This window comes from Rattus norvegicus, chromosome 2, assembly GCF_021556685.1.
Source record: "Rattus norvegicus strain SHRSP/BbbUtx chromosome 2, alternate assembly SHRSP_T2T, whole genome shotgun sequence".
Taxonomy (NCBI): Eukaryota; Metazoa; Chordata; class Mammalia; order Rodentia; family Muridae; genus Rattus; species Rattus norvegicus.
Window position 1 is genome coordinate 26,644,633 of NC_141535.1, and position 18,601 is coordinate 26,663,233.

At 44.9% G+C, this 18,601-nt stretch overlaps 1 protein-coding gene across 2 annotated transcripts in view; it reads left to right on the forward strand.

The window, feature by feature from the left end:
• Window positions 1–18,395, forward strand: part of Dmgdh (dimethylglycine dehydrogenase) — a 75,077-nt gene extending 56,682 nt beyond the window's left edge. The window contains 2 exon segments of one of the 2 annotated variants that reach the window (NM_139102.2): window positions 11,489–11,623; window positions 17,807–18,395. In NM_139102.2, the coding sequence (NP_620802.2) occupies window positions 11,489–11,623; window positions 17,807–18,016 (345 nt within the window). In that variant the 3' untranslated portion in view covers window positions 18,017–18,395. 2 annotated transcript variants of the gene reach the window in all.
• The last annotated feature ends 206 nt before the right edge of the window (window positions 18,396–18,601 follow it).

Below are 18,601 nucleotides of genomic sequence, written 5' to 3' on the forward strand. Positions count from 1 at the left end.
CTTCTACACACACATACACACATACAAGTGCACACATACCTCCCCACACATACATACGTGCTTGAATAAGAGAAATCTTTTGATTTGATTTGTACCTTTCAGTCTTACCAACCCTACTTAGTAGTTCTAGTAGATTTTTTTATATGTTTCATTTTCAGATTTTCGACACAGACAACCACGTTGTATAAGTACAGCTTCTCTTTACTTCTCCTAAACTCTTGTTTCTTTTTCTTACCTTACCGCACTGTTCAGTTCCTCCCTCGGCTTAACCCTCCATGACACTGAGGGAGAGTGGTGATGGCAATTGCCCTGCCTTGCTCCTGACCTGCTGTGGAAACTGTGCATTTCCCACCACCAGGGGCAGCGCTCACCCGAGGACTTCCACAATTGTTCTGTATCTGGCTGAACTGGTCCCTGCTGTTCCTGGTTCTTTTAATTGAGAGTAGATATTAGTTTTATCAAAGCTGTTAAATTTTTAAACTTGTTATCTGTTGAATTATATTTGTTTTCTAAGGTGAAGCTTTTCACTTTGGGAGTAAAATTAACTTTGTGATACAATTGATCTTTTAAAGATATTTTCTGCTTTTATTGGATCGTTTCTAAAGTAAATTATGAAACCCAAAGTAAATTTCACGGATATGATCTCCTTGGAGGGCTTGAGCTCTTGAAATTATTTTTCTTGTTCTAAAAGTAAGCTTATTCTATTTCTTTTGAACAGAATGGTATACTTCAATTCAGGAGCTAGAAATACAAAATATGCATTATGGTTTTAACTTTCTACACCTGACTCGGCACTGGCACATGAAGAATATTCAGTAAATATATTCTGTTGAAAGCAGTGTCCAGGAAGGCTCTTAGGAAAGCAGAGGTGCCCATCACAAAGGGGCTTTCTCATCTGCCAGTCTAAGGAGTTATTTAAGGTTCCTGAGAAAGAAGTGACACTCTGCTGATGGAAGACCGATTAAAAGAAAGTTGTCCGTGTGACAGAAAGCTCTTTTCCCTAATTACTGGAGGAGACTAGTGGAGAAAGGGCAGAGGCATCAGCTGAGCAGAGGCTGTGGGGTGGCAAAGGAAATAATGTGGACGTATTAGGAAAGCATGGTGCTCACCCGAGGAGCTGCACATGAGGGTGGAGGGAGAGAAAAGAGATAGTGTCAGCATCTGGGAATACAGCACAGATGTGGCTGGCAAACTGGGAGGGTTCGTGAATGAGGAATGACCCAGTGGAAAGTTCTGGAAAGTAGATAAGCCTGTGCGTTTGGAGCTCTGTTCTGGAAGCAGGGGGTTGGGTCCTTCAGATATGCATGGATGTTAACGGCAGGGGGTGTTTGGAACTCCTGCCCTACAATAGGGTTCACTGTGCTCCAGGGCACCAGCCACCTCAGCTGCAGGCTCTTGGTGACAGCTGAGCAGGGTTGCTGAAGGATTTCAGTGGCTTCTGTTCTCCTTTCCAGTGCAAGGTGTTTTGTCTCTAAGCACCTAATTCTCTTAGCTAATGAAGAAAGCATAAGCCGGCTATGAGGTTTAGATGAGCTAAAGAACATTTGTCCCCTCAGTAAACATCAGTTGCTTTCCGTCTGATTAGAGCTGATCTAAATGAAGCACACAGGAGAAAGGAACCCTCCCAGTGTTTGCTAAGAGCTCGGCAAGGAAGGCTTTGGACTGCTGCCGAGATTCCGCTCTTCCTGTTTATTTCCTGGATACTTGTTTGCTTTGCATTTAAGGGCTGTACTTAAACACAAAATGGGCACTTGCTTTTCTCTCTACCCTGCAGAGAGATGAACAGTCCAGCCATGCCTGGACACTGAAGCCGCAGCCCCTCCAGCATACAGAAATCTCCACGTTCTGGGGAGAAGCACAGCATTTGCTTCTGAGCCTTCCAAACCTTCCTGTGCGTTTCATAAGCGCGGAAATCGTAGCACAACACAAAGGCACATGGGGCCATCTTGGAGTTTAGTGTCTAGGGAATGACGAGAAAATGCTTGCAGACATTTAACACAAGGGCAGCTTTTTTTCCTGAACATTTTTTCTTGGGTGGACGGTCAGGACATTTTTGGCAGTTGACTGACCTTACAGAATTTGCAGATAGTCAAGTGTATTGTGAGAATGCTAAACCTTGGCTATTGCTGAAGCTAAGCGTAAACACGTCCCTGATAAAGCCAAAGGTCCAAAGGCTGCTTTCTTTTGAATACTGAGCTTCAAAGCCTAACTAGTGTTTTCTTTAAAATTGAAGAAATTCAATAAGGGGCTGGAGAGATGGCTCAGCGGTTAAGAGCACTGACTGCTCTTCCAGAGGTCCTGAGTTCAATTCCCAGCAGCTACGTGGTGGCTCACAACCATCTGTAATGAGATCCGATGCCCTCTCCTGGTGTGTCTGAGGGCAGCAACAGTGTACTCACATACATGAAATAAATAAATAATTCTTTAAAATCGAATCGAATGAAAGTCACAGAATGCATGTGAATGGGGACTCTTTTTAGCTTTCGAGAAAATTCTGGTTTGGTTTAAATGGTAATTATCCTGGTGATTGATCTGCTTAGGCATGTTTTAAAGGTTTTGCTCAGTGTTTAGATTGTCCAGTGTTGAGACTTGAGACGGGGTTTCATTTCGTTACTTAGTCCAAACTGGCGCTACACTCGCGATCCTCCTGCATCTGCCTCCCAAGTGCTAGGACCCAGATGTGAGCCATTGCCCTTGCTCCTTTGGTTTTTGTTCTATCCCCCTGTACCCAACAAAGCCCCCTTTCTTGCTCCATTGAAGACTTTTGGGGGGAAGAAATCCTCATCTGGTTAGTAATCTTGGCTAGGAGAATGCTAGATGAGTTGTTTCTCAGCCATCAGTGCTAAGGGCCGAGAGTGAAAACTTTGTGTGTGAGAGAGTTCATTCTCCGGCCAATAACAACAGCTAAACTCATTATTTAACATTTTGCTACAAAGGGCCTATTTGCTGGACTGTATAGCAAAAAAAGTCTCTCTCTCTAGACCGGGGGGGGGGGGGGGGAGACGTCTAGCTTTCTCTGACCCTGAGGTTCTTGTAAAACAGCCAGACTGGCCCGAGTCACATGCTGCTGGTTCCTGTGGTTCTAATCCTGGATAGGAAATAAATAGACTGTGGTTTGTCCTGATAGGGCGAGGGCTAAGACAACCCTTTCCCCACACGAGCGACTCAAAGAATGCTCTCTCAGCATCTAGTCACACGCAGAGGCACAGCGGGCAGAACAGCTGTCCAAAGGATGTTACGGCTAACACAGTCTCAGGCCAGTAGCGGCCACATGCTTCCCAAGGAGGCCCCCTCCCAGCTGCCTTCAGTGATGCTCTGGGCCCATTTGAAATGAGTAGCTTTTCAAGTGTGCATGAGGAACACTGGCAGGAACCTGCCACCCGGATTCTCATCTCCATTCTGTCCCTTGGAGAAGCTGGTGACCAGCAGGAGTCTCTGCCACTGCCTATAAGCCTGGGAACAGGATTGCAGTGCCCATGCCTGGTTCCTGGGGATTCTGGCTGTGGGATGTGGGTCTTATTTCTTCCTATCTTCCTTTTTTTTAAAAAAAAGATTTATTTATTTATTATATGTAAGTACACTGTTGCTGTCTTCAGACACATGAGAAGAGGCATCAGATCTCATTACAGATGGTTGTGAGCCACCATGTGATTGTTGGGATTTGAACTCAGGATCTTTGGAAGAGCAATCAGTGCTCTTCACCGCTGAGCCATCTCACCAGCCCACATTCAAACTACAGGAGATGTAACATATCATATGGCATAGCATGTACTCGTTGGTGCTAGGAATAAAACTCTGTGAAGGAGAAGGTCGAACTGGGGAGTGGGGGGTGGAGGGTGGCTCAGCAGTTAGGAGCACTTGCTGCTGGTGCAGAGGACAAAACAACAACAACAACAACAACAACAACAACAACAACAACACTACCCAAACCGGTACAGTGTGAGTGTCATGTATCTATAATCCCAGCACTTGGGAGTTTGAGGGAGAAAGATCATGAGCTTGTAGCTAGCTGCACAGCTAGATTTTGGCTCAAAAATAAGCCATTGGTTGGCGGAGGGGGCGGTGGGGAGGGACTCATATTCAACATTTCAGAAAAGAGAATGGAAGGAAATTCGTGTGATAAGGAAGAGATAAGCACAGATGTTAAAAATATTAAATTCGGTTTTTCCTTTCTCAGTCCCGGCTCCCAGAGTGACGACTCTGAGACTAACTGGTTATTATTAAATGCCTAGGCCATAAGTTTTGGCTCAATCCCTGATGAGCTCGTAACTTATTTAACCATTTAATCTATTCTATGTTTACCCCTTAGTTACCTCTCCTTTAGTCCCGGCTGCTCCTTCCTTCTCGTCTCCTCGCGTCCCCCTCAATGTCTCTCCCAGTTCCTCTACCTACTGGTTTACTTTGGTCTCCTCTGTTTGTTTCCCATCTCATCTCTCTCTTCCTATCTTTAAAACGCTTAATATTTCAGTTTGAAGAGTATGAGCTAAGCACTAACGACACCCTTGGGTTTTCTGATGATCTTTTACTCCACATAAATGGAGAAGAACGGTCAGAGGCTTTGCCCTGACTCTTTCCTCTGGTCAATGGAGGGAGGGCCTTTCTCCCAGCTCTGTATCCAAATCCTACTCCAACTGTCAGGCTTGACTGTCTGTGAATTCAAGCACTTGATTGGCCAAACTCACTCCTCTGAAAATACTAGTTCAATGTACTTCATTTACATTGGCATTCAGGCAGCACGCACGCTATTGATAGGGCTAAGTGATGAGTGATTACCTACTGTGTATATGTGTGGATGTTATGTTTAGTGTGCATTACAGTGGCTACCTTCATGGCCTTTATTGATATTTAAAAGTAATACATTTAAAAAAACATGCCGAGACTATTTTTTAACTGAAGTCCCAGTGCCCCAGACATCTGTACATTTCTCCAAGATTTCAACTACGGCTTATATAGGGAATTCATCAGTAACTTATTAAACACATGCAGGTTTGTTCGTGGGTCGTTCTGACAGTACCACTAATTGCAGCATAACCTTCAGACACATCTCTTTTCACTTATAATTGATTAGTAGGCAGTAAAGTAAAACCTACCATCTCTTGGGAGGCAAGCTAAGTAAAATGGGTGAAATCTCATGATGGCACTTGAAGTCTTCCCTTTGGGAACCCAGCTAGATTGGAAAGGACTGTATGAAGGGGTGAGGGCTGGCTTTGCTCTGCGCCCTGGCTATGTATTAGTTACTTTACTCGCTGCCGTAACAAAATGCCAGTCAGAAACAACCTCAGAGAGAAAGATTTATTTTAGTTCAGGGTTTCAGAGGGCTCAGTTCATGCATTCGAGTATAACATCGTGGTGGTAAGAGCGAATGGGTGAGGGATTTCTCCACCTCATGGCCAACGGGATGTGGAGCAGAATTGGAGTTAGAAGAGGGCACCAAGACAAGATGTGAGGCCCTAGAACATTCTATCAGCTGTGCCTTCCAGGGATCAGAGAATCTGCAGGTGGCAGTTTGTGCTGCCAGCAACTGAGACTCAAGTTATTCTCCTATGAACTGGTGTACCCTCTGGTACTAACTACCTCAGGGTTACTGTGAAGATGGCTGAGTTTATGAACACAAGCTGTGTCAGACACATTGCCGGGGCCTAACAAACCATAAATATTACTTATCAAGAATTAGTCTTTATTGAATTATTACTGTTATTTTGTTACTGGAAAATTTGGGGAGTTCCACCACAGGAGTCACCTGTTACCAAGGAAATTGGCACCTCTTTCCGGTTTCTTGGTCTTGTTAATGAAAGAATTTAAGAACAGACTCAGCAGAAATCCCAAGGACCATTTTATGAGAGTTTAAAAAGAAAAATGGCAGAGTAGCTACCTGTAAATCTCAGTCACTTCCCAGAGGAGGGAGTTGGGGAAGAGGCAGAGAGACAGCTGTGCCTTTTGTAGGCAGCCATGTTGAAGAAGCAGGGTGGGGGAGGGCCCTAGGTGGGAGAATTAACAACATACAAAGAAAGGGAGAGTCCAAAGTGTCCAGGAAAGCCTGCCCAAGCTTTGTCAAAGTGTCTGGAAAACGGACAAAGGTAAAAAGGAGAAAAAGGAAAAGTTATACAGGCTTTCTAGGTAGGAAAAAAATTATCTCAAAGGGATAACTATCCCTCCCATCTCTTTCATGGGGCTTATTATAAATCGCCCTTCCTGAGGCATGGTCTTTCAGCTAAGTGACTGACCAGCAAATTGTACTTTTTGTTACATTTCCACCCTGGCCACAGAAACATCTTTCCTTTAAATGGCCTTATCTGGGCTAAGCACACAGTCATTGAGGAATGTCCGGAGAGTTCAGTAGTCAAGACCGCTAGGTGGTTAAGAGCATGTAGCCGTCTTGCTGAGGGCTAGTTCTGTACCCACTACCCACAGCATGTGACTCACCTGTTATCACCGGTAACTCCAGCTCCAGGGGATCTGGGCTCCGTGAGCATCTGAGCCCACACGTAAACAATACTCCTTTCCCTGCAGCATGTACACACATACATGCTTAAATATAAAATAAACCCGTAAACAGACAAAATCACTTATGAGATGCACTGAGACTGGGGAACAGACATAACCTATTTTCTTTTTTCTTTCTTTCTTTCTTTCTTTCTTTCTTTCTTTCTTTCTTTCTTTCTTTCTTTCTTTCTTTTTTTAACCAGGATAATCTAGAGACCCATTTTTAAAGTGGTTCCTCAGAAGGGATGAAAACTGGGAGTTCTGGTCACACCAGATAGGGTGTGCACTTAGGGGAGATAAGAAACCAAACCTCCCTTATCGCATCCTTGTCTAGGACCAGGGTCCTTCCCGGAAGTACTTTTGGGGTTAGTGCCTCTAAAGTATCTACAGTCCGTGTTTTCCCTTCGGTTTTTGTTTGTTTGTTTGTTTGTTTCTGTTTCGCTTTGTTTGCAAATGGTGTTTCTGCCCATGTTCTTTTGCTTGTTTTAACTCTTTGCTGGCACAGGCAAGGCTTCTTCTTACCCCTGGTACGATGGTGAATGTGGCAAAAGCAGGGTTAGGCTGTCGTTCATCCCCATCCTGGTACCCAAGTCAGTAGCCCTTGTGCACTGTCCCTTGTTTCTAAACACCGAGGCCACAAGTTCCTGCGACCCCTTTGGGGGTAGGTAGAACGGTCCTTGATTTCAGCGGTTCAGTGAAGTTGGCCAGAACAGGCCTTCTGTTTTCCTTTTAATGTTTTTTCCACATCACCCCCAAATCCTCCCCAATTCTGGTTGTCTCTCCCAGTACTCTCCCTCCACCTCACCCGCTGCCTGATCCTTCTTATGCCCACCCACGCCCCCAATCCGCCTACAAAATCTATTCTATTTCCCGTTTCCAGGGAGGCTTATGTACCCCTTCCCTTTGAGTCCTCCTTGTTACTTAGCCTCTCAGGGTCTGTGGATTATAGTTCTGTGGTTATTCCTTACTTGGCAGCTCATGTCCCCTTATAAGTGAGTACATACCATGTTTGTCTTTCTGGGTCTGGGGTACTTCACTCAGGATGATTCTTTTTTCGCTGGTTCCATCCAGCTGTTTGCAAATTTCATGATGTCATTGTTTTTAACAGCTGAGGGCACGCATATCCTGAGAGGACGCTCTGTCCTGCTACAAGGACACGTGTGAAGCCATGCTCATAGAAGTTTTATTCATACTAGCCAGAAGCTGGAAACAACCTAGATGTTCCTTAACTGAAAAAAGGATAAAGAGGGCTCGGTTCTTAACCAGTTTTCCAGTGGTTCGAATCTGGCTGAGCTGGTTCTTGTCTCTCAGACCCCAGCCTGTCATCTGTGTTGTTGTGAAGGACAAGTCGTACTGTAGATTCGAACACCTTTGGTCAGAGTTGTGTTAGAACCCGCTATACAAAGCTCAGCCCCAGCAACTCCCGCTGTGAAGTGCTTTCCTGACATGACACTTCCTGTTCTCAGTCCCAATTCCTCACCTTCCCAGAGTGCTCTCTGAGCCCACCTCCATTATAGAATTATAGAATGCATGTCTGCATTCTGCCTTCACGCATTACTGATAGGTTAGTTCTCTACCGGTGAAATGAGCCAATTCAAGACAGATTAGAGTAGATTAAATGCAGGTTTATTGGGAAGCTGCTCTTGGATGAGTTCACTAGACCAGGGACCAAGGCCAGGAAAGTCACCATGGGAAGGGAGGGGAAAGAGAGAAAGGGTGAGAGAGAAGAGGGTATAGGAGAGAGACAGAGAGAGAGAGAGAGAGAGAGAGAGAGAGAGAGAGAGAGAGAGAGAGAGAGAGAGAAGAGAGAAGAGGGTATAGGAGAGAGAGAGAGAGAGAGAGAGAGAGAGAGAGAGAGAGAGAGAGAGCCCGAAGTGCCTGGATTATAGAGGAAAGAGTCTCTGGGGGAAGGACAGACCAGCCTGGAAAGTTCAGGGTTGGGGGCAGGGTATGCCAGGTGGGCACTGAGGATGCTGGGAGAACCTGGAGGCCAGATCTGCTTTGATGTACAAAATATGTACCTCAGTCCCTTGTCTGGTCTGAAACCAAGCAATTAGATGCTCTTCGTTTTAAATTTAAGAAACATCTCTGCTATTTAGACTTGGACAGAACTCATATTTCACACGGGTATTGTGGCTTGGTGTACTTTTCTGACCACTGTGTCTGCAGGTGTCTCCCATGGGTCTGTGATCTTCCTACCAAGTTAAAACAGGAATGGTTTCAGGATTAAATACGTTGTTCTATGGAGAGAAGGAGTCCCCCATTTCTCCAGGAGCTTCCCTGAGGTCATAAGACCATGTTCTACATAGTAAGTGTCTGACACACAATGGGGCTTCACAGATGAAACCATACTTGCTAGGAAATTCTTTTTGTTTGTTTGGGGTTTTCTTTGGAGGACAGTGTAAGATACTCTCTCCCTGTGTAGCACTGGCTGTTCTGGAATTCACTATGTTGACCAGGCTGGCCTCGAACTCACAGATATCCACTTGCCTCTGCCTCCCACGTGCTGAGATTAAAGGCTTGTGCCACTGTGCCTGGCTCTGCTAGGAAATTCTTTAATAGCAGACTGCCAAAAGCCTTCAGGATTGAACCAATTTGAGGTTGTGAAGATTCAGGTTCCAGGAGAGAACTATTTAAGAGCCACCAGCATTCTGCAAGTCCCACCACATAAGGTGCTATCCACTCCTATGTTCTAAGTGCTTTTTACCCGATCAGAGGCCCTTTTACTTTATTTTTCCACTGATGTTGTCTCCTATGAGAAGAAAGATTCTGACTAACCCCCATCACCATTCATCCGCTGTAGAAAGTTTTCTTTAAAAAGGAACAACCGTTTTTGTCATTTATAAAGCGGGGTTTTGTTTGTTTGTTTGTTTGTTTGTCTGTATTTGGTGACAGTTTAACTGCAGTGAACATTAGTTTACTATGACTTTAATTTTATAACCTAGGTAAATGGGCCATAAAGGAATGGAAAGTCATGAAATTGAAAGCTTGAAATATTCTTTGTATCATTTATATATCCAATATTCTTGTTAGAGGGAAATACATATATGTGTCTACAACCCTCTTATGTAAAACACCTTAGACTATAAATATGTAGAGTGCACAAGTTACTTTTCCTCTGCTGCAATAAATAATATTATATGTAATTAATATTGTGTGCACACACAGAGAGGTTTTGCCATATTTTTGGAGGTCAAAGGACAACTTGACAGAGTAAGTTTTCCCCTTCTACTGTGTGAGTTGTCACTCACAAACTCAGGTCACCAAGCTTGGTGGCAAGTGGCTTTACTCACTGAGCTATCCCACCAGCCCTGAATCGGGAGACTCTTTTTTTTTTTTTTTTTTTTTTTTTACTTTTCTTTTTTTCGGAGCTGGGGACCGAACCCAGGGCCTTGCGCTTGCTAGGCAAGTGCTCTACCACTGAGCTAAATCCCCAACCCCGAATCGGGAGACTCTTATGCCTGTGTAGTTAATTCCCTTATAAGAAATTTTTAAAAAATTATCTATGAATCCAAATAACTCAAATTGTTTCTGAGATCTTCCCTCTCCAGCCCCTCCTGTAGTAACTATCTCCCGACCTGGTCTCTCTTTATATCTTTATGCTCTGGGCTTGAAATAAACCTGGTTTCAGCATCTGGGTCACGCCGTGAAGGGAGAGAGACCTGGACTTTGGTTTTGTACAGTATTTAAATCCTGCTAATGGAAGCCTTCTTCAGCATCCTGCACAGGACACAGCGTACCTTTGCAATCTGATGAGAACCGCGTGGTGCGGTGGCTGCATCCCGGAAGCCATCAGGTGGACGGGGTGTGGGACCTCTCCTGCCGACCCTCAGGGGCCGTGGATGTACTACACACCATCCTAGGTGTTTTGTGTTGAGGAATCACCATGTACATCTTAAGCTCTGTCCTATGGAGGACGCCTTTGGAACGGACCGTTGCTCTTTTGGGTGGTAAAGAAACAGAAGCCTGGGGCTGCTTCTTTGGGTCAGGGTTTTGTTGTTGACGTTGGTTTGGTTTGGCTTTTGTTTCTGGGTGTGGTCAATCTGTCTGTGATAATAGATTTTGAGGCTTTGGTTTTCATGGCCTCCATAACGCCTTTCAGCAGAGCTGTGCTTTCTGCATCGAATTCCCTCTTCACCCCATAAGACACACTTATGTCCGCTGTCGTCGGTCTTCTCGCCTGGCAGTGTCCTTGCTCTCAGCCTCTGAGCTGAGTCTGCCTCACGTTATCCCGGGCACTCCAGCTGGGTAGAGATATCTTCTTCCTTTTATTATCTAGTGTCCCCAGTGATCAGTTATTGTTCACTGTGTCACCTGCTCAGCTGTGGGGCGTGTGACTCAGTTAATGAAGGGGAAAATCTTCAAACTGGGACAGGAGCGTCATCCTGGAAGAAGGAGAAAAGGGTAAAGCAGCAGGTTTCAAGAACAAGGCCTTCGTTACAAACGCCTGCCTCTGGCTCACTTTGTGAGCCCACCACTTTGTGAGGCCTGACGCCTCACTCGGAGTCTAGCTCAAATGTCTCCCGGAGGAGCTAATGAGGGTAGTTCAGTGGGTTAGTACATCCCAAGGAATGTTGGGGAGGTGGGGTGGCTTTTGGCATCGCATGTTAATAAAAGAGTCTGTTCCTTATAAAATGCTTCCAACGGGTAGGAATTGAGACATACTTTGCTCAGATAGCTGACTCCACTATCCAGACCCATTAGATATGGGGGCCTCCTTTGTAACCCACCATCACAGTACCGTGCCTTCTGCCTTTCTGCTGAGGACGTTCTGGTAAAATTGTCAGCCCACGTTATTACATGAAGTCTAACGTATTCCCAAGGAATCGGTGGCTGGTACTGTCATTTGGACCCTAGGAAGTACTCATCTGGATGTTTGATCCACTCTGTGTTTTTATTCCCCGTGTAACCGGTGAGAACGCAGGAAAGACACAATGCTTGCATCCCCTAACCTTGTCACGGAGTCTGAGCTCTCATTCATCATCATTATGGTGGTTTTCTGCAGCCAGCCGACTTCACAGGGAAGCAAGCGCTGAAGCAGATTAAAGCCAAGGGGCTGAAGCGGAGACTGGTGTGCCTCACCTTGGCAACAGACGATGTGGATCCAGAGGGAAATGAAAGCGTTTGGTACAAGGGCAAGGTGAGTACCAGGGCCACCACATTGCCCACGACTGAACTGCTCTGTACTTTACCGGGTGGTTTTTTTTTCTCTAATTTATTCACTTTTTTTTTTTTTGGTTCTTTTTTTCGGAGCTGGGGACCGAACCCAGGGCCTTGAGCTTCCTAGACAAGCACTCTACCACTGGGCTAAATCCCCAACCCCATTTATTCACTTATTGAAAGGATGGCACATTTGCTTTCTGAGCTGACATTATAGAAACAGAAAGTAATTTGGACAAGAAACCAAAATGCTGCTTTTTTCTCTTTCTCTTTCTTTTCTTTCTTTTTTTTTTTTTTGCAAGCAGAAGAATCTATGTGCATTAAAAATATATATAGCCAACAGCTTTTAAAAAAAATACTGGGAAGCGATATATTTTTATATCCAAGAATACAAAACAATGGCTTTTATAAGGATCTGGTGATCTGATTTAATCTCTCAAGAATCTCTTTAAAAGATAGAATTGGGGCTGGAGAGATGGCTCAGTGGTTAAGAGCACTGACTGCTCTTCCAGGAGTCCTGAGTTCAAATCCCAGCAACCACATGGTGGCTCACAACTATCTGTAATGGGATCCGATGCCCTCTTCTGGTGTGTCTGAAGACAACCACAATGTATTCAAATATATAAATATAAATAAATCTTTTTTTAAAAAAAGATACAATTGGCATAGCACCCACAAATCCAAGTGAACACATCCCGACCAAGAGGCCTGCGGCTTAGAGGATGATTCGAGAATCAGCCGCCATCTGGTTCTTCAGGAACAGTGGCCATCTTCCAACTTTGCTTTGCTAATGTCATTCTGGGAGTTCGGTGTAACCAGAGTTAGTGGGACAGGCCATCCACAGCACGCCCTTCACTTCACCTTTTCTGTCCGCAAAGTCCAGTGGGACTCAGCATTCAGATGTGACTGCCGTGGGATGCTTGGTGAGGTGATGGGGAGAGAGAGAGAGCACTGGCCCTCCAAGGCTCCTCCAAGAGCTATTTATCCTGAACAGACACACAAACCAAGGCACAAGCCTTTTGACATAGAACCGATGTGGTTGACTTGCCCTCCACACCAGAGACTTTTCACGTTCGCTCCTTTAGTTTCACAGCATCCCTGCTAGATACATGTGACCATGAGGCTTTGGGACTTGGGGGGCGGGGTGTTAAATTCTTGAGTGGCTAGTGAATGGTGGATGGAGGGGAATTCAATCTCCTTGTACTGGGACTTTGATTCTGGCCCCTTCTGGTGAAGAACGCTCACCAATCCAGTTTGTGCTCCTCCTGTCCCTGCTTGCATACCCCCAAAGTCACTTTGCAACTTAACTATGCCACAGCTCCCCATCTGGGCTGAAGCTCACAGGCTTACCCCAGACCTCCAGTTCCCTTCTGCCATACCAGCTCGTTCTCCACTTCCTGGCTCAGTCACTGCTGAGCCGGCTCCTCTGTGTGAATTGTTCCTCGTGGCTTTCCCTACCTCCCTTCTTTCTCTACTTCCCTTCTTTCTCTACCCCCTCAGGCATGTGGTCTTTGCCCTTTAGAAGGAGGTTTGTTTATATTATTTTATGTGTACGAGTGTTTTGCTTGCCTGTATGTGTGTGTGTGTGTCACATGCATGCCTGGAGCCTGCAGAAGTCAGAGGAGGGCTTTGGATCCCCTGGAAATGGGGTTACAGAGAGCTGTGAACCATCATACCGGGATTCAAACCCAGGACCTCTGCAAGAGCAGCAAGTGCTCTTAGCCACTGAGCCATCTCTCCAGCTCGAGACTTTATTTCTTAATACACGTTCCTAGCTAGGAATTCTGGTAATCCCAGGATTCAGTAAACCAAAGCAGGAGGATTATCATGTTAAGGCCAGCCTGAGATATGCAGTGACTTTGAGAGCAGCCTTGGTACCTGAGTTTGTATCTTTTTCTTTTGCTGTGATTTAAAGACAGGGTCTCATGTTAAACGGGCTGGCCTTGAACCTTCTCTGTAGCTGGGGATGGCCTTGAACTTCTGATCCTCCTCCTTCCTTCCAAGTGCTGGCTGGTATTTCAGGGGCACGCCACCATACCCTGCTTTATGCTGACCTAGGCGTGGAGCACACGGCTTTGTGCGTGCTAAGCAGATGTTCTCATCGAATCACATCCCCAACCCAGTTCATCTTCTGTCTTTCTTACCACGTGCCAGCTGCTAATAGAGTTCTAAGCCTCCCTCTTGAAGTTCCTAACATGACCCTGTCTGTTCTTGGCGCTTAGTAGGGCCATCGTTTTTTATCATGCTAGAGGTCCTCTTTCTTTCTTCTTTTTAGATCCTCATTTACATTGTCCCTTACAAATGTTTTTAAAAGTTTGAATTGCCATGCTAAGTATGCATATTTTTTGAGGGACGATGGGGACACTTTAATGCATGACACAATGTGTGGATCAGATCAAGGTGATTGGCATCTCCATTATGTCAGACATTATCATTTCTTTGTGTTGAGGGCATTTATTTTGGATTGTGGTTGTTGTTTGTGGTGGTGATGGCGTGTGTGTGTGTGTGTGTGTGTGTGTGTGTGTGTGTGTGTGTGTGTATGTGTGTGAGAGAGAGAGAAAAAGAGAGAGAGAGAGAGAGAGAGAGAGAGAGAGAGAGAGAGAGAGAGAGATACAGACAGAAACAGAGAGAGACAGAGACACAGAGTGAAGAGACTGACTGACTATGTAGACCTGGCTATAACGGAATTTGCTATATAGACCAGCCTGGCCACACCTGCCTCTACTCCTGAGTGCTGGGATTAAAGGCATGCATTACTGTGAAGGCAGTTGGAGCATTTAGAGCCCTCCCTACTAAATACCATGGTTATAACCAAACATGAGAAGCTATCCCTCTTGGTCACATATATACTCTTTATATTTTAGAAGGCATATGTTTTGCTTTTCTGTTTCCCAACCTTGGTTTAATTTCCTATGCTTTTGATATTTGATATTCTATTCCTGCAAGCATGCCTAATGTTGGAGATAGAGAATAAGTTTACCTACTTATTCAATACGTTTTTGCAGTTGACCATGTGCCAGCAATGTTGTTGGCATAACAACAGATTAAACAGAAGAGATCTATTGTCTTTGTGGCGCTTATACACCAGGAGAGAAGGGGTGGACCATGAGGAAACTCCATTAAATACATGCATATCAAGTGGTGATAGGAAATGTCCTTTGGAAATGTCCAAGCAGGGGCGGGGCGATGCCTAGGCTTAAATATGGTTTAAGTTTTTAAAAACCAAGACATAAGGGCACTTTAGTTCTGAAAGACTAAGGCAGCAGAGGAAGTTTTTAGGAAGAGGTTTATGGGAAAGTGTAGAGTTCAGGAGGTAGTGGTCATTGTCATTATGGCTCTCCTCTTCCTCCTCCTCTTCCTCCTCCTCCCCCTCCTCCTCCCCCCTCCTCCTCCCCCCTCTTCCTCCTCCTCCTCCCCCTCCTTCTCCTCCTCCTCCTCTTCCTCCTTCTCCTTCTCCTTCTCTGTTTACAGATTGCAATACATAAGGACAGTGAAAGAAGCACAGGTAACATGAAATTCTAAAGGGTATCACTCCTTGGAAAGGTCATTTCCCAAAGAGACAAATGAAGAAAGGCTAAAATAAATAAGAATTATGTACGCTGGAAAAAAAAACCAAGGTCAATGATCTTGTAAACAAAATATGAAGATCTACTAGGTAGGGGGCAGGACAAACATCCCTGTGTGCTCTGGGTGAGAAGGGATGGGTCAGATCGAGCCCAGAAGAATTGAGGTAGAACTATTTAGAAAATACTTTTTTTTTTAAACAGGAAAATATATAGATTTTATAAGGAAGATAAAAGGAAAGGCCGGGCTTTGAAACTATTACTGCCTGTTAACCCCTGAACCAGAAGGTAGAAATGAAAGTCAATACCAGCACAAGACAAAGGCCATTTAAAACTTAGCACTCCAAAGGAACAGTTTTGTTAGGTGACTAACTCAGAAATGACTGCAAGGAAGTTGCTGTGGGGACATTAGCAGAGACGGGATGGCTGAAGTGACTAAAGGCTTATGACCAGTGAGTCAGGACAGAGTCACCCAGAGCTCTTCCTGTTCCTCAGGTCCCTAAGGCAAGCCAGTTTACCTCCCTCACCTACCACAGAAATCTCTGGTTTACAGGCTTCAAAATGAAACCAAAGTCACCAAGACACCCTTTAAACCCCTAGCCTCTTGGACCCAAATCCTTGTCCTATGTCACTAGACTCTGACCCAAGGGAGGAAAGGCAGCTTCAAAGCACGTGCTGCATTCTGGCTGCCACCGTATGCAAGGTGAACACATTCAAGTCCTTTAACCAGCCAGTTCTCACAAGTTTAGATTCTCACGGAGAGCTTCTCCTCAGGGCTCTCAGATGAAGGACCCAGGCCTCAGCGATAAGGGTTAAGTTGGTAAGCGTGTTAACATCTAAAAGACTAGAAGTGATGTAAAAGCTATGTCTGGGTGAGCAGACAGACTCGTGCTGGGAGAGTTGACACCAGCATGTGTAGTCCACAGTGCTGAACAGTGGGGCCAGAAGGAACAGCAGAATTTATGAGTGTGTGCGTGTGCATGCTCATATCTACATTTCTTCTTTTTAAAAGAATTATTTATTTTATGTATATGAGAACATTGTAGCTGTCTTCAGACACACCAGAAGAGGGCATCAGATCTCATTACAGATGGTTGTGAGCCACCATGTGGTTGCTGGGAATTGAACTCGGGACCTCTGGAAGAGCAGTCAGTGCTCTTAACCACTGAGCCATCTCTCCAGCCCCATACATTTCTTTATATACCACATTTTGCTTTTGCTGTTTTCTATTCTTTTTCCAGCGTTTTGACTCAACGCTTTGTTTTGAATTCTGATTTCTTCCAAAAGAGATTTTTATTTTAAGTATATGCCTGTTTGCCTCTGTGTATGCATGTGCACCATGTGTGTGCAGTGTCTAGGGACCTGAAGGGGCAACTGTTCTAGGAGCTGGAGTCATAGGTAGTTGTGAGTCACAGGACACGGGCGCCAGAACCCAGAAGCAAATGTTCTTAAACTGCTGGGCCATGCCTCCAGCCTGACATCCTGCCTTTGTTTCAATGCCATCTTTTCCTTTAGATCTGGTGTGCAATAACTCTCTTATCTTCCAATCAGACTTACTGCATAGGTTTTGCTGGGGTTTTGATGCACGAGGCCTCTGTTTTCATCTCCTGGCTTTTGATTGCTTGTGTGATCTTGTTCACACCCCAGTTACCTTGAAGCCTCCTCTGGTTTTGATGGTTCATTTCTTTGCTAACTGAGATATGGTGCAGGTTCACCCAACACATTTTTATTGATTTATCTACTATATACTGGTCATAGCCTTCTTTCCTTCTGGAAGCGTTCGCCTGCCATTTCAGCTAGCCCAATTCTACCTGCTTCCAAATTATAAAGTAAGTCTTTCATGTGATCTGCCATGGCTGTTTGGTTTTATTTTCTCATAGCTCTCTCTTCACCCCACCCCACCCCCCACCCCCAACTAAGCTGGCAGCTCTTGAAGGTAGGTACCAGGACTCCTACGGATTTCTCCAGAGTCTAGGAAACAGGGTAGAGCTAACTGTTAACAGTACACCCAACCTAGGTGCCTTATAATTGACAAGGTTGAAAATGCTCTCCCTCAGACACTTAATTCTTCAAGCGATAACAATGCTGGTAAAAATGTGAGAGGCAAAGACAGCCTCACACACCATTGGCGGGAAGCTTGACTCATCCAGCTACTATGTCCATCAGTGAGGAGGTTCCTTAACAACTAAAACCAGAAAGCACAGCCACACCACTCCTGAGAACACACAAGGGAGTTCGACTCAGCCCACCACAGAGAGTACTCACAGTAGCAGACGCGTGGGATCAACTGAGGTGTCCGTCAGAGGAGAGGCAAAGAACACATAGTGCAAACATCCAACGGAGTTTTACTCGGCCATGACAAAGAATGTGCAGAACTGAGACAATTTGAGAAGAGAGGGACCAGCAGGGAGAGGGAGAAGGGATGGGGTGAAGGACATGATGATACCCATAATTCTGCACAATGAGTAGCCAATAGACCCCCTCCCCATCGTGAACCAACTCTGTAGCTTGGGAAACATGTAGGGACTAGAGGCACATAAGTGACCATCAGGCTGATATGCTGAGGATAGCTGGGTTGTTTGTTTGTTTGTTTTTTTCAGGTGATTGGCAACACAACATCTGGAAGCTACAGTTACAGCATCCAGAAGAGCCTGGCTTTTGCTTATGTCCCAGTTGAGCTCAGTGAAGTGGGACAACAAGTGGAGGTTGAACTACTGGGTAAAAATTACCCAGCAACCATTATACAGGAACCATTGGTACTCACAGAACCTACCAGAACCAGGCTTCAGAAAGATGGTAGGAAATCTTGAGAAAGACCAACAACCGAGGTGTAGCTGGCAGAACTGCTCTGGCATCCTGCTCCTTCCAGGATAAAGATAGCCAAGACGTCACTTCAGAATCACCAAAATCTAGATCAGTATCTTGGTAAAAACCTTTTCATTGTCTCCCACACACCAGGGTTTGATGAATTAATGATTTGCACTGTCCATTCAAAGGACTTTAAGATGAACACTTTTTATTAATTTTATTACTCTTTATTACTGGTGCTTATGAAACCCAATCAGAGAAAACACTGGGCGTTTGCCAATGTGAAATCAGGATTCTAGTGGGATTAAAGGACTGTGATTCTAGGAACACAGTATGTGGCTGACAGCTGAGAACAAATGAATAAATTGTCTTTCACAGAAACAGGTGCAATGACAGGGGCAGACTTGCTTTTTGGGAAATTTCACCTTAAGTGGAAAAGTGATAGATTTAACTTTTCATAATATGTCCATGATGGGAATAGTGTTTATTATCACTGTGTTACACACATGCAGTTCTCTCAGATGTTTACCAGTTTCTTAATGGCTCCTGCAGAAAGCGGCTTTAAGGACATTGTGGTTGCCTTTCCT